At 54.5% G+C, this 14962-nt stretch overlaps 4 protein-coding genes across 4 annotated transcripts; 1 reads left to right on the forward strand and 3 right to left on the reverse strand.

The window, feature by feature from the left end:
* Nucleotides 1-12: 12 nt before the first annotated feature.
* On the reverse strand, nt 13-1016 carry V2A60_000181 (TauD/TfdA family dioxygenase; the record flags this gene model as incomplete). Its single annotated transcript, XM_083251552.1, has 4 exons — nt 13-457; nt 523-692; nt 744-811; nt 860-1016. The coding sequence occupies 4 exons, from the start codon at nt 1014-1016 to the stop codon at nt 13-15; spliced, it is 840 nt and encodes a 279-aa protein (XP_083107678.1).
* A 1745-nt stretch (nt 1017-2761) lies between these two features.
* V2A60_000182 (uncharacterized protein) lies at nt 2762-4641 on the reverse strand (the record flags this gene model as incomplete). The annotated part of the gene is made up of 5 exons (XM_083251553.1): nt 2762-2868; nt 2925-3080; nt 3129-3171; nt 3243-4124; nt 4183-4641. The coding sequence occupies 5 exons, from the start codon at nt 4639-4641 to the stop codon at nt 2762-2764; spliced, it is 1647 nt and encodes a 548-aa protein (XP_083107679.1).
* A 3116-nt stretch (nt 4642-7757) lies between these two features.
* Nucleotides 7758-9560, forward strand: V2A60_000183 (uncharacterized protein; the record flags this gene model as incomplete). Its single annotated transcript, XM_083251554.1, has 1 exon — nt 7758-9560. The coding sequence occupies one exon, from the start codon at nt 7758-7760 to the stop codon at nt 9558-9560; it is 1803 nt and encodes a 600-aa protein (XP_083107680.1).
* Nucleotides 9561-9795: 235 nt separating this feature from the next.
* On the reverse strand, nt 9796-11169 carry V2A60_000184 (uncharacterized protein; the record flags this gene model as incomplete). The annotated part of the gene is made up of 1 exon (XM_083251555.1): nt 9796-11169. The coding sequence occupies one exon, from the start codon at nt 11167-11169 to the stop codon at nt 9796-9798; it is 1374 nt and encodes a 457-aa protein (XP_083107681.1).
* Between the last annotated feature and the right edge of the window lie 3793 nt (nt 11170-14962).

A 14962-nucleotide genomic window follows, 5' to 3' on the forward strand; every position in this document is an offset into this window, starting at 1 on the left:
TGCTTCGCAGAGCTAGTTGACCTGGAGGCGCAAGGGGAAGAAGCCCTCAGGCATGGGCTCGATATGCCACACCTTGCTTCCAGACTCTCCAAATGCCTGGGCCCATTCCGACCGGAGCTCCTTCGGAACAGTCCAGCCCAGCTCGTCGTCGCGCAGCCTCATACGCACGAGATGGCGTTTTTCGCTGGCCTGCGTGCCATTGACGAAGCCTTCACGGCGGTGCAGCACGGCGAAATTGTTGATGAAGTGCATGTCGCCAGCCATGGTCCTCATCTCGAGCTGCGTGGCCTTGGCGATGGCCTCGATCGCGTCGAGCGCCTCCACTTGGATAGGGGTCAGCCGCGGCAGCGACTCAGGCCGAGGGTGGCTGGCGCTGCCCATCAGGGCGGTTCGGCCAAAGTTCATAATCATCTTGCCGTCGTGATACTGCAGCACTGGACGGCAATGGAACTTGGGCCTGGTTGGCAGCGACACTAGTTAGCTACGGGACTTTCGTTCTCGTTTCTCGAGGGTGGTGCCTACAGGGCAAAGGGCCAGTCAGACCGAGCGAGCACGCGAATAAGATCAGGGCGAGTCGCGGCAAGAATGTTGTAAGCAGTGTACGCAGACGCAATGATGCATTTGCCCCCAGCGAGTGCGGTGCTTCGGGTGAGCCAGCTAATCACATCTCCCGACTCTTCATTATGAAAAGTCTGTTTTTGTCAGTCATCATTTCTGTGTATTATTTGCAGAGTTCAGCTTACGATGGGAGCTGTAGAGTGGCGATGGTGATTGGTATTGAGGGGAGACGAGTTGTCTGCGACGATGTGTACTATCCCGTGTTAGTTGATGCTCCTGGACAGGTGACCGCTACACTCACCCATCATGTTGCCTTTCTTATCCTGCCGGCCAAACTGGCTCCCAATATGGCATTGAATACCAAGGTAGATGATTGTTAAATCTTCCACACTGTACTCATTGACATCAAGGCCTCGCAACAGGGCAAATCCACGGCCATTGTAAACCTCGTGTCGCATGACATTCAGCTTTTTGGCAAGTCGTGGCAATGGAAAATTAGTCTTGTCGACTAGATCTCCATCCAATCCAAGTGCTTTGAGAATACCGTTAGCTTTGCGTCCCTTCTCACTGACAGTACAGAACTTGCATTTGAAATGGATCAGCGCACTTCGCAACTCTGCCAAGTCTTCAGAATCGAGCAGAGTGGCGTATGAACTTTCTTTCGAGTACTGACTGCCTAACCAGCTCATGGAAGAACTCAGAGTACTTGGGAAGCCATGAGGTAGGTTCACTTTTTGATCAGGTACCACCAGAGTGTTGCACTGAGTCTGCAACTGAGAAGACGGGTGGCTGATGCTCACAACCTGTTCAATCTCAAGAGGGGCCATTTTTAGGTAAGAAAGGAGCAAAAGCCAAAGGTGTTCAAATTTGAGGGGGTTCGGAAGAGTGCTTGTGTAGTGAGGAGTGATGTTTGGAGCTGAGGATGAAAGAATTGACGTCTTCACACTGGCGTCCGTGGATGTCTTTATACCTCTCGAGAGTCCATGTTTTCCTTGGCGATTCTGGAAGCATACTCCTTTCTATCCACACTACCCCGAAAGCTTCAAGAAGAGAGAACGCATTCCAAACCTAGACGGTGTGTAGAGCACAAGACGGTGTGCAAAGACGCAAGACGGCAAGCTGGATGAAGACCGCTTCGACCTGCATAACAATGCGAACATGGACGCAGGCGACCCTCTTTCCAGAGAATTCAGGGAGAAGAGCATAGAAAAGATCGCATTCTGTCCCAAGCATCATTCTCTAAACAGAAATATGTTGCTGCAAAGACGCAGGGAGCATCCGAAAAAGTTCCAAGTCTGCCATCATTTTTGCCCGCCTTGACGTCGATCCGGCCCCGTCCCCGACATGCCGGGTCAGCGTGTCGGTAACTTCGTCTGGTCTTTGGGGAGGCCTATGCCTCTGCGCATGTTATCGCCTTCCGCAAAAGTACCAGAGGTTGTATGATGGGGCTGGGTGGCGGAAACATCCAACATCTGGGTCCTGTGAGGCGAGAACAGACCCCTGCAGCTTCTGCAGACCTCACGGGCCAAGGATCTCTACTGCTGGATACTTGATCTCTCCGCCACTGAAGATGGTCCAAGGGTATTTTGATTGCATGTCTCTTCTCATGCAGGAGTCAGTCCCGGCTATCAACGTCGGGTGTAACACGGACCTGGACACGATAGTGCCCTGGCATTCAGCAACATGGAACAGCACAAGGGAGTATTATCATGTAAGCATATAGCCACATTCACACAATGTAACTGAGCTGGTCACTTCTCTTTCCATCTATGAAGTGAGTCTCTTGCCTCGGGAATAAACAGTGTAGCTTATTGCCACGTTTACGGCCTGGGCCGAATCGCCCGGACGGGAAGCTCATGCTCTTTACCCGTGCGGCGTTTGCCTTTGCCCAAAATAGAAAAGCTTTCCTCTAGTTATCCTTACCGTCTTTTATCGCCTTTCTTCTCCGTGACACACCGGTCCCGGTTATTCGGGTCTGTCAAATCTGTCAGTTGAATGTTTGTGAGACATACGCCCCTCCCATTACAGCATCACACGATCCTGCTTGCGCCCAGAGAGTAAGAAAAAAGATGAAATTCTATTGCTTTGTTGCTGCTATTTTGCTTTGTTTTGGTTTGTTTTTGTTTTTTTTTTGTCTTTTTTGCGCCGAAGATTTTATAGCAAATCATTTATTGATAGTAAGCTCGACCGTAGCTTCAATTCCTTACACAACTATCGCCCGCGGCTTCCAGTTTTGCTCAAACATTTGAGATATATAGTATTCAGGGTGGTCGTAATCTTGAGACTCCCGCAATCTCTGCCAATCCGTCTCTTCCAAAATGTTAGCCTGAATTCGGCGCTTCTAATCGAAATTCAGAACCACGTACCTCGCAACTTTGCATACGCCGCCGTGCCACGAACAATTCCTATCTCTTGCTCGCTCAACTCCGCCAAGCTTCTCAGTTCTGAGTCGCTACACTCGTCAGAGAATGGGTAGAGGCCTTTGTTGCAGTAATGGAAATACGCAAGAACAATATTTGCACCTTGAAACTATTAGACATCTTTGAAACACATATATTTGCAGCACTTACCGATATGGTATTCTTTGACCTTGTCTTCGCGGGCAAAACGTCTCTGAAGGCACGTCAGTCAGTGTCAAAGGTGGAAAATGCAAGAAGTTCTAGCTCGTCGGCTGCGGCTCTTACCTTGATTCCATGTTTCCTTGCATAGCCTGCATCATGAGCTATGATCATGGATGCATTGTGTAATAGGATAAAGTCTACGTAGTACGTTACCAACCAAGTGCTCTGCTTGTTCTTTTGGACAATTTTTTGCAGCTGATCCAGTACTATTTTTCGCAATTTTGCCTGTATCTCGTGGATCACGATTGAATTGAGCTGCGCACCCATAACTGGTGGCAGTGGAACTCTGCCTGGGGTCGGGCTTGTGTCGTCCAGTATATCTGCCTGCATATCGAGGGTGTCTTCGCCCACGATAAAGCAGGAGATTGTATTCAGCCTCGTAGATGTCCACAATCTAAATGTAGATTGCAGTATGTTCGATATTTCTGGCGCAATGTCCTTTTTCTGAGCGAGACGATATGCTTCGAGATAAGTCCTCTGCATTACGCTAACCGAGGACCCTCTAATCGATTTCGTTATCTTTTTCAAAGTATCATTGATGCTTGCATCGATATGCTTAGCGATGGCTTTTTTGGCTTTTTTAGTATCGATAATGGCAAAGGGCGGCACGCTGACGGACTTTTTCTCCCCGTTGTAGTCCCATGTCCTGTCTAGCTTGTCGCCTTCCATGGGAACAAATCGGCGAACCTGCAATTCCACAAAGCTGGCAGAGTAGCCCTCTGAGACGCGAATGGTCCTGATCTCTGAGGAAGCCCACGTATCTATAGAATCAGATATCTCATTTGACCATCTTCTGGTCCACTCAAATCCAGGAACCTGCCCGGACTTATACAATGCTATATCGGCAATTTTATACCGTAGACATGGGAGCTGGCCGGTCTTGGCAAAGGTAACTTTCTTGCAAGTGAGGCAAGTACCGTCTGGGTCCTCAGGATTTTTATCGCACTAAAACACAGTCAGAATGTAGTTCTTTTCGGTCAGTCAGTGAACAAGAAGGACTCACCCGTATGCGCTGCATTCGGCATCGTATGCAGCACCCAATTTTTCTTGTATATGCGGTTTCTTGGCGAAGACCTGGGTCTCTAAATGGCCCGCGCTTTCCTGGCCGCGGCCCGGTCCACCGTGCATTGGAAGATTCCAGGTGAGCCTGTGCATGTGCAATGGTATATCTGGAAATCGGAATAGTTGCAATTGCAGGCTCGGGGTTGAACGAGATCAGATCTTGAGGCAAGCTGCTTGCGTTCATGAAGGGTTCTGGTCCGAACGGCTGTTGTCCGGTAATTTCATGCGGCCTTATGACATTCTGATCAAAATATCTGCCGGCATCAGTTTCCCACCCGCTTCGCGTGGGAGAACCGCGGACATCAGTTGAAGGCTCCAGGGAAGTCTTCTCGGCTACATACTGTTGATCTGGGCTAGAGTACGCCTGACCGTCTATGAGACGCTCGTATACTGGACACATGTCAACACAGACGTTCTATTACGCTGACTGGATACCAGTCCAATATGTTCCTGTATCAACATACCACCAGCCTCTTGGAGATCTATTGTAGCGCATGAGCATACTAGCAAGCCTAGTTCCGCCACCCTCCGCGAGAGAGGGCGAATATGTGTCTCCATAGGAAAGTTTGCGAGAGCGAAATGTTGGAGAAGCCGCGCATACTGCCCGTGGACGGGACAGCTTAGTGCGGAAATTTCCGAGGCCAATTGCGATACCCCAAGACTGTACGATGCCACCTGCGAAGAGGCGGCAGGGGGGTCTGGTGAATGGAGCTTCCTTCGTTTTGATCGAGGCTCAAGTTCCGCTATATCATCATGAGGTACAGCATACCAGGACGGGTAGCCGGGTCCAAAATGGGGCGGACTATTATCCACAATACCGGGAGAAGTTATTTGTTGGACTGGAGCGAGGCTTTCTGACGCCCGGTCAGTGCCGGGATAAGCGATATATGAGATTGACGGATCCTAAACAAGTATCAACACGGGAAGACGCAGATGCACGCAAGTATGGGTATTTATATGCAAAAGCGTCGGCAAGGAAGTAACAATGATAAGGGGGATAAAACAAGTAAAGTATATGAAGGCATGACAGTTGTGACGGGCAGACTTGATGAGAAGGGGCCGCACAACAAGCTTTATACCAAGAGAACACTTCTTACCATTGTGGTCGTCCGAGACTTGGTGGGTTGGACAAGAGTACGCTGCAGTTATGATGAAGGCATGAAGCTAAGAGCCGGGGAGCATCATTAGACGCCAACTCCTCGTCTGATTGGCTGCTCACGTTCAAGTCCGAAAGGCCAGAAGAAATGCTCTGTCGATGAGCAGGGAAGATGCGGGTCAATCTAGAATCAGTCGTGGAGTCCCCGTAGTAAAGGGTAGCCCGGTGAGAAGGGATAGGGTGGACCCGGTGAACAAAGAAAATCTTCTTTTTTTCGATCCTGCGCAAGGATTAGGAAAGTGACTGATGCTATGCACATGACGATGAGCGACAGGGGCGAGGAGGTGCAGCTGCGCGAAATGCACAATGTAAATTACCTCGAAGAAGCAGCAGTGTTCGGCAGATGAGCCTGCTGCCAGGATCGACAGAATTAGGATGAACAGGAACTAATAATGGTCTTTTTTTTTCCCCAACGGACAAAGTACCGGATACTGATGCAAATTAATCTGCGGGATCCAGACTTCGCATCCGACAAAAAGAGTAATGCGCGCGACCAGGAGGAGGAGGGTGGCGGCCGCGGGCCGCAGGAAGCGGGAAACAAGTTGCCAGTGACCAGAAGTATCGCGGCTGTGAAGAACGCTCTCCAGGAGTTGGGATCGCTGCGGTCTCCCTGCATAAATCGGCCGGGAGTGTGTGGATGTATAGGAGAAGAGAGGCGGCATCCGGTGAGAACCATACAGCTGGGCCGAACGACACTGGTCTGTCCGGGCGACAAGGTGCGTGCGGAGGGCGGCCATTTTAGAGGCGGAAAGGGCAGGGATTTTGTGGGAGGCGTGTCAGCTGGCTCCGACGTGATGACTTGGTCGAATCAAACTGAATCAATCTGCAGTTTTCCCGCAGCCCCCATCCGTCGTCGCCGCTGCCTCGTCACACAGGACCCGGCTCAGCTGCAGTGTGTAGCAGACTGGCCAAGTCTGCAGCATGGGGAAAGTTTCGATACGTATCTTGATTCCGCTCTACCTTTCCCGGTTGAACGATCATTCATCTCCTCACAAAAACGCCCGGGTCCGAGCAGATAGGTAGTCGGTTCCAGATCACGCAGCAGGAGCCGGCGCGGCCGGGCTTCCCTGTGCATCACTGCATCTCGACGGTCCAGCCGGCGCGCTTCGGTATCCCTTGAGCAACCCAAGGAAATGGGCGAGAAATTGAGGCTGGCCATGATTCATGAAGCCCGCACTGCCCTTGGGCTTGGCACGCTTCCAATGTCTTCGCAGCCTTTCCTTTGAGTCGCACAGCATCCTTGTGGCGTCGACCGGTGAGAGCTTGCAGCTGTGTCTGGCGAGTCTCGGGCAACTTTCCTTTGCAATTCCAAATGAGAGTTTTAGCTGGACACGAGATACTGCAGACCGGGCTGCATTCTGTGTGGACAATGTTTGTGCGCTGAGAATGCGCCCGAGGGGGGGGGGGGGGGCAGTTGCTGTCAGTCACACACTCCCAGCCGCAAATGATGTAAGCCACAATAAGCAGGCAGAGCCTTGAAATTGAGTTCACACCCAAATTCTTCTCGATACTCGAAGCTACAGAACGTCTTTCTTACGGTGTGTGAGCCGTCATCACTGTGGTGATGCAGGCTTCGGTCAGCGTACAGTAGTGGCACGATCGAGGGTCGAGACTCACACGGAACTGCCCAAAGGAGAAAGTAGAAAGCAAGCCGTCAGGACGATCTTGGGGGACACATATCGGGCTATACGTCACAGCATAGCTTTTGTCTCTCGGGTATATGTCCTGTGCGGAAGATGGCTGCCATCACAGCCCAGATATTGCATTCTCCTCGCCGCTGCCACAGGCCACCTAGAATGCATAATGCTGTATCATGCACCCATTTATGTGCCGATTGTCTTGGCTTTCAAGCAATCAATATTCAACGAGAACGTCTCAACATGCCAGAAATTCCCCATCTTACAAGTTGTGACGTTGCTGCGTCAGTGTTCAACCCAGGGTACGAGATTACGACCTTTGCCACGGAGTTGGAGTCTATTTGGGCGCTCGAACAAGCCTCATCACAATGGAAGGCTCGTGACAGGCTTTTACTGCCGTCCAACCTATTGCCACGTTTACAGGACGGGCTTGTGCCGCGGCGAGCACGAGGCTCACCGCTAACCGGAAGGTGACCAACGGCCACGAGCATAAGCATACTGCCGGATGCAAACCGGGAATGCAAGGCTCAAGCTCGCACGCATCTCCATGCATTATAGTTTGATTGCGGTAGTCAGAGATTCGGTGGATAACCTAGGGCGAGGCAATCACAACTGTTGTAGAATCCCTATCTCTTTCCTTTTTGGCATCTTTATAAGAGAGCACGCCGTCATGCCTTCTTGCTTGCTCCAACTTGCCTCGAGGCCTTTCATCCTTCTGTATCAATGGAGTTGAGCCAGGAGGTCATCCGCCAAGTGGCGCTCCCAGCTGCTGCATTTCACGGCCCATCGCCGCCGTGCGGGCCTGAGCAGGCCATGCCGGCGTCGGCGGAGGCTTGCTGGCAGACGTCACTTCTCAACCCCAAAAACAGAATTGACAGCCTCGAGTTCCCCGCCAACGCGTCATGGCGCATCGACGGCTGCATCGCCTTTGGCACGCAGTTTTACGCCGTCCCGCTGTTCCTGGGCCCGGTGCCGCCGCAGCGCGTCGACGTCTTTATACCCAGCCACGCGGCCATCTCGTCGTCGTCGTCCCCGGGCCTCTGCCAGGCGCTGGACCTGAGCACCGCATTCCACACGAGGGAGACGAGGGCGACGCGGCAGCTCGGCATCACGCGGCACATTGTCCGCTGCCTGCAGCACTGGACGGCCACGTCGGACGAGGCCGGCCGGTACCGCAGCTTCCCCTTTGGCTCGCGCATCGTCTTCCACAACGTGCCCGTCGACGTGCGGGAGGCGCGCATCTCCGTCGCGCCAACGCACCACCTGGAGCGGCAGATGCTGTCCGCGCAGCAGCTGCGGGACATGTGGCGGGAGGAGGAGGGCATCCGGCTCCCGCCGGCGATTGACCTCGGCGAGCTGCGGTACAAGGCGCAGCCGCACGACAGCGTGTCCGTCGTCGAGCGCGACGGCGAGACGCTCGTCTTCAAGGCCGTGACGAGCCACACCAAGTACCTCTACCACGAGCTCCGGCAGCTGCTCCGCATGCCGCCGCACCCCAACGTCATCGGGCGGCCCCTGCACCTCGTCACCAAGCGGTGCGCGTTCGGCGCCAAGACGGCCGTCGTCGGCTTCACCCTGGCCTACCACCGGCACGGGTCCGTCCGCGATCACGTCCCGCGCCTCGCGCTGCGCGGCCGGACCACGCACCGCGACGAGGTGCGGTGGGCGCTGCAGCTGGTGCGGGCGCTGCGCCACTTCCGCGCGGCCTGCGGCGGCGGCGGCGGCGGCGGCGGCGGCGGCACCTTCTACTCGGATCTGCGCCTGGACAACGTGCTGCTGTCGGACGCGCTCGGCCTCGTCCTGGTCGACTTTGAGCAGCGCGGCGTGTGGTCCGAGTTCGCCGCGCCCGAGATCAACGCCATCGAGTGCCTGCGCGAGCTCGCGACCGACGAGGACCTCCCCGACGACGACGACGACGACGGCGGCGGCGGCGGCGGCGGCGGCGCGCGCGCCCGCTACGCCGGCCTCCTCACGCAGATGCTGCCGCGCTGGGAGGCGCTCGTCGACGGCGAGGCGTACGCCTGGCCCGCCGGCCGCCGCGGGTACAACGTCGCCTGGCGGTGCCTCGGCGCCGAGGAGCAGGAGCGGTGCGAGGTCTACATGCTGGGCCGCGTGCTGTGGTGCCTCTTCGAGGCGCAGAGCGCGCCCCAGCGCGCCGCCCTCTGGACCTCGTACCCGTCGGAGCCGGCCGTCGAGTTCCCGGCGTACGCGCGCACGCCGCCGGGCGAGATGCGCCGCCTCATCGACCGGTGCACCGAGGGCCACGTGCCCACGCTCAGCAGCGTCGTCGTCCGGTCGGGCGGCAAGCTCGTGCTGCGGGAGCTCGAGGCCGCGGGCGGCTCGACCCCGGACGCGGTCCGCGACAGGGCCCGCGAGTTTTGGACCATGCGCATCGCCGACTCCGAGCGCTGGGTGCGCAACCACATTGAGAGTCGCAAGAATCATCCGATAAACCCCGCATTCCCCAAGAGACCCGACCTGTCCGTCGTCGAGGCGCACTTGGAGGCCTATTTCAACAAGCTTTGAAATCCCACTCTGCTCCTCACAACCTGATGAGACTATTTGCAACGGCAACTGGCATAGCGATATGGGATTCCATTATTTTAGACTGTTCTATTAAAAAGTAACATAGAAATGAATTCAAATATAGAGTGAAAATATATATAGCGAAAAAAAAATGTAGTTCAAGCTGCTCGAATTTCAACCCCCACGCCATTCACCGCGCCGCGCAATTCAAAGTGCCATTAAAGTATCAACCCAGTCATCCCATTCGTTTGAATGAACCTTCATTCTCCTCGCTGCTGGGGCTCGCGCGCTTTCGACTTGGCGCTGGGCCGCTCATTTTTAGCTGTGCAATGAACTTGCGAAATTTGATCAGATATGAAGGCTTCGCTTCGTTCTCGGCCATCTTGTTCACAAGCAAGTCGAGCGCGTAGAGGTAGGGCCTCGCGCCGTCCGGGATCATCTCGAGCTCGTTCAGGATGAAGCCGATATCCACGTCTCCGAGGAAGCGGAGAAAGAGATTGCGCTCGGCGCGGCGGCCACCCACGCGCGCATCGGCGCACCGTTTCACGACGCAGTCGAGGATGTGAATGAGGGTTCTCGCGGCCGCGGCCTTTTCCGTAGCATTCAGGGGTCGCTCGCCGCTGAAGATGGCGTAGCGGACAAGGCTGATCACTCCTTGGATGTGGCGGGCCGCCCATGCGACAGAATGTGATCCTTGTGGAGAGTTTGACTCGTCGCTAGAAGCTCCAGAGTTGTGCGCATCAAAGTCCTGGAGGACAGCATTTATTCTGTGAGTGAGCAGGCGGAACTGCTGAATAACATCACTCCCACGCGTCGACTCTGAGAGAAAGTAGTGGAAGAAAAGATCGTCGTCAACCAGCATGCGGAATACTGTGTAATCGAGATCTTGAGGCTTGACAATGGGTGGGCTGAGAAGCGGTTCGTCGAAAATGTCCGAGCGGAAGGAGTCAGTAGGGGTGTCGTATACAGAAGAAAGAAGCTCCCGCGACTCCTGGATGCGGTGCTTGCTGGCTTCTTTGGGGTCGTAGCAGCCCTGGTCGACATGTTTGCAGTGCAGCCCGTCGGCGACAATATTCAGATGGTGCTCAGAGATGGCGTGGAAAGGGTCTCCCATCTCCTCGGGGTAGCCGGCAGAAGTCATGGTCAGCGGCTTCTCGTGGTCGGCGTCGTACAGTGTTTGCTTGACGAGCTGGTCCAGGAGCCAGAGGATGTGGTGGCACGGCTCCTTGTCGTGCTCCTGGGTGCCTTGGGTACAGGAGCAGCTCAGGCGCGCCTCGCCGGAGGAGGGTGCGCGGATGCGAACGGAGCGTGTTACAACCTCGGACATTTGAAAGGCGAATGTGTCGTTAACCTGGCGGCAGTGCTGCACGACCATGGAGGGCGGCTCGTTGAAGGCGTCGCGGACCGTCGACTTTGTCTTTTCCGGGAGGGCATCCAGGTTGTACACGAGGCGTGTGGGAGAGCGGACATGATCGGACTGCTCCGAGTCCTCGCTGGCGGAAGAGCTCTCATCATAGTCGGATCCGCTGCTCGGAGTCTCGTAGTCGTCGCGTCCCAGTTCATAGTTGCCGTGGGCCACGGGCACAGATAGGCGAAGAGTTGGCGGCATGGTTCTCGGTGTAAGTGTTTTGAGCGGCACGACGGGAGAGTGCATTCACGGAAATGCAGGCGGCTGAAAGACTGTCTCGGCCACCTTCACCAGATCGGAACAGGAAAGCTGTATAGCAAACAACGGGAGAGCTGTGGGGGCCAAGCTGACAAGCTATGTCGAAGTCTGGAATTTGGGGGCTTTTTAATCAATTGTTTGTCTGTCTGTCTCCGGTATGGGGAAGCAGCAAGTCCAAAGAACAATCTGCTGGAGATGTTGTCGAGTAAGGCCAAGGAGGCGATTCAAGGAAGGAGTTGAGGTGAGGTGAGGTGAGGTGTAATGAATGAGCCATTGGGAGAGGTAGGAACCCATCGCCTTTAATAGATGATGGCCAAAATAACGTTGGTTCATCGACTCCAAGGTGAAGGCGGCAAAAGGCGGCAGGGGCCCCTCCTCCCGCATCCCAAGATAGGGTGGAATCCAGCTAGCCAAAGGGTGGGCGAACCGCCATGCAGGCGGTACCGAAATTCTCTATTTGGAGAGATGATGACCCAGAGGAGAAGCATGAGGCAAGGTACCAGCAATACCGTTGCAAAGGTACCTGCTGTGGCGGCAGGGGAGCGGGCATACGGGGTGTGGGTTGGCGCCCGCGATGCCTCCCCCATCACAGGCTGGGCGGATAGGCTGAACAGGAATACATCTAAAAAGAGGCCAACGCTAAAAAAAGAATGCGTTAGATCAACATGGGTGTCAGGGGCGCCTTGCGCTAGCGTGATGCTCGGTCGAGAGCGCAGAATGGCTGCATCCCCGGTCCCTTGCTCTCTCTTTCTCCGTCCTGGCTGGCCTCTTACTCTGCCATCCTGGATGGAAGTAAACCACCATGTCGGGGCATATGGCCGGACCCACCAAAGAAAGGTCAGGCCAGGTGTTGATTGAGCCAGACGGCTACTTATTTTGGCTCTTGTTTTGGCCTGGCGACTGGTAGCAAGCAGATGGGCGAGAGGTGTTTGTGGATGATATGGGGGGTGATGAGTGGCTCACTTCTGCTACTCTCCCTCCATGTCCATCTCATCGCCCGCCTTGATGCAGGCCTCGAAAGACGGCCGGGCTGAGAGACGGCGATGCCTCGATGCGATGATGATTACATGGTCCAACATCATCTTTTGATGGAAACTACAGGCAGCGAGCAGGCAGGCAGGCAGGCAGGCATGGCACTGCACTGCCCATTCCCGTGAGACTAAGCAGAATAGTACAAGATTTTTGCTGGAAAAAAGAGCAATCAGTTACACGCCTCCTTGTCCATCTCTAGAGTCTCTCGCTCTCTCCCTCTCTCTCTTTCTCTCTCTTCCTTCCTTCTTTCTTTCTCTACCTACTTGGCCAATCTTCCTCTTCCAAAAGAGGAGAGACGGCGGTAACAAAGGCCCATTACCCCCTCCCAATGTACTAAGTAAGTCTCTGCTTTTGCCCTGTCAGTGTGGGCGTTTCCTCGTGGCTGCGGGTTGGTGGATTCGAGAGTTCCTTTTGCTAGGGGTGGCCTGCCTATCACCACTTACCTTTTGCCCCCCCCCCCCCCTCCCCCTGGTCCTGCCCGGCACGATGGGACATGGGCGCTAACTCGCGAGCTTGCTACTTGGCATCATCATGAGCACCGACTTTTTTGCTTGCTTGCTTCTTCCTGGGCGCCTGCTTGCATGGAAACAGCTCCGTCTCGCGGAACGGGCCAGCGGGCGTACGGCTGAACGGGGCAGGAGACCAGGGTGGGAAAGCCTTCTCCCCTTTTTTTTCATACTTCCCCTTCACATTGCTGAAGGAAAATATACATCGCCAAGCCAATTTGTACTGTAGTTAGTCGCTTGCTGCCCTCCTTCCTACAAGGCAAGACAGTAGCCTGCCCTCCTCCTTGCCCACAACCACACACATCCATTCGGGAGTGTTCAGTAGGCTTTCCAATAATAGCTTTTTTTTGTTCATCGGCCAGTAGAATGGGCAGGAGAATAAGGCGTTGTATCACACTCTCAGCCTGGTGGTCCAGGAGAATCAGCCTTCTCCTCCGTCCGGGTCTGTTGCAGCCTTCTCTCTCTCTCCAAGTATGGTGCCCGGCCGCCGCTGCTCTCACCAGATGACGCGGGCAAGGCTTACCACGCTTATCGCTTCCCTGCGACCCAAGACGCAAGATGCAAGGTACGCGTCTGTTTGCCTTTGTTGCTTTTGACTCTATATTCAGTCTTGGTCAACCATTTCTACAAACTTCAACAAGAGCATGCTGCTTAATGGCCAGTGCTTGCGAGTGAATGCCCATGCTGACCCAAAAGCAGCTAGTAAACTCTGAACTAGTCAACTAAAGGTCAGCCACGATATACCTACGATATCCTGGATGCTCTAGAGTCGGACGACCAGACGTCGCGTCAAAGAAGCAGCAACAAGCCATCCGAGAAGCCGTAATCTGCTTTTTTTCGTCTTTACCAGATCTTGTTTCACCAAGTCTCATGTGAAAGTACGTACCTGTCAACAAAGAGGGCTAAATTTGTAAACATGTATACAGCAAATGCATGTAAGCGCCCGCGCTTTGGCTGCCCCCTCACTCCGGAGTCCGGTGCTGGTGCTCCCATCAGCGATCGTGTACTAAGTATGGGAGAGAGCCCAATCTGTACATTTTGCCCAGGGCTAATTATGACTATTTACGTGACCACCACCGTGATGAAGCACGTTTCGCTAACCGCCTGGGCGGGCAAAGTGGGAATCTCGTCTCCAATGCAGAATAAGGGGAAAGGGCGTTTCAAATTCCACAATTAGAAACTCGATCGATTTCTTTTTTTAAACGTCTAGGTCTTTTTAGTTTTCGATTATTTGGACTAACACGATGAAACAAACTTCTTTTTCTTTTTTTCTTTTTTCAAAGTGTTTACTCCGCCTACCCATTTCGCTCTTCATCAAGTCTCCCAAGCCTCTGGGAGCCCGGCCCATTATGCGACCGACACTGCGCCATGATAGCGGCCGCGAGAATGGGCCTCTCTGGTCGCCTTGCGCTTGGCCGCCTTCCTGCGCGGCCAGTCTGACTTAATAGGCATCTTTTCTTCTTCCTTTTTCCTTCCATTTCTTCTTCTTCTTCCTCCTCTTCTTGTTCATAATGTTGGTCCGCCTTACCCCCAAGCCTCGACTGCTCCGGCCTTAATGACACCGCCCGCGTGGCGCCATGGTTCGGCCTGTCTGTGGGGAAAGACGAAGCCTTGGTTTCTCTGACGCAACGACGCCGATAGCCGGGCAGGGTGTCAAATTAGATGGAACAACTTTACTTCCCGGCGTCGGCCTGGCGAGGTTCGAAATCTACCTGGCTACCAGAGCAGGTCGCGGAGCCGCACCAATGCCACGATGCGTCTACAGGTCTGAATGCGCCGAGAAGGTTGACGACACAAAGTGTATGCCTTGCTTGAGGCTTCTGATACGGGTCAAACTTGAACGGGGATTAGGCCGGGCCCAACCATGGTGTCGCGGCAACAGCATTCCTCCAATCTGCCCGCGTTGGGCCGCGCGACCTCGGTAGGCCATTGTACCGTTACGTGGTGCCCTGGGCGAGGCAGATTGCTCTTTGGGAGGCACGATCCCCCACCCGAGTCGCTGCCGGAGATGCGCATCCTATCAGGGCCGGCCGGTCATCTCGTTCGAGTTAGACTCGGGCACCGATCACTCACATCAAAGTTTGGCGCCGGCGGCCGAATGCCGCTGCCGATGCTACGAAAGCTTAAACTTGGACAAGTTTTGCGGTCACGAGCTTTCTGCCACGACAGCTCTTTAGACTTTGTGCGTCACGCTTAGA

This window comes from Cordyceps javanica, chromosome 1, assembly GCF_051103115.1.
Source record: "Cordyceps javanica chromosome 1, complete sequence".
NCBI classification, from domain to species: Eukaryota; Fungi; Ascomycota; class Sordariomycetes; order Hypocreales; family Cordycipitaceae; genus Cordyceps; species Cordyceps javanica.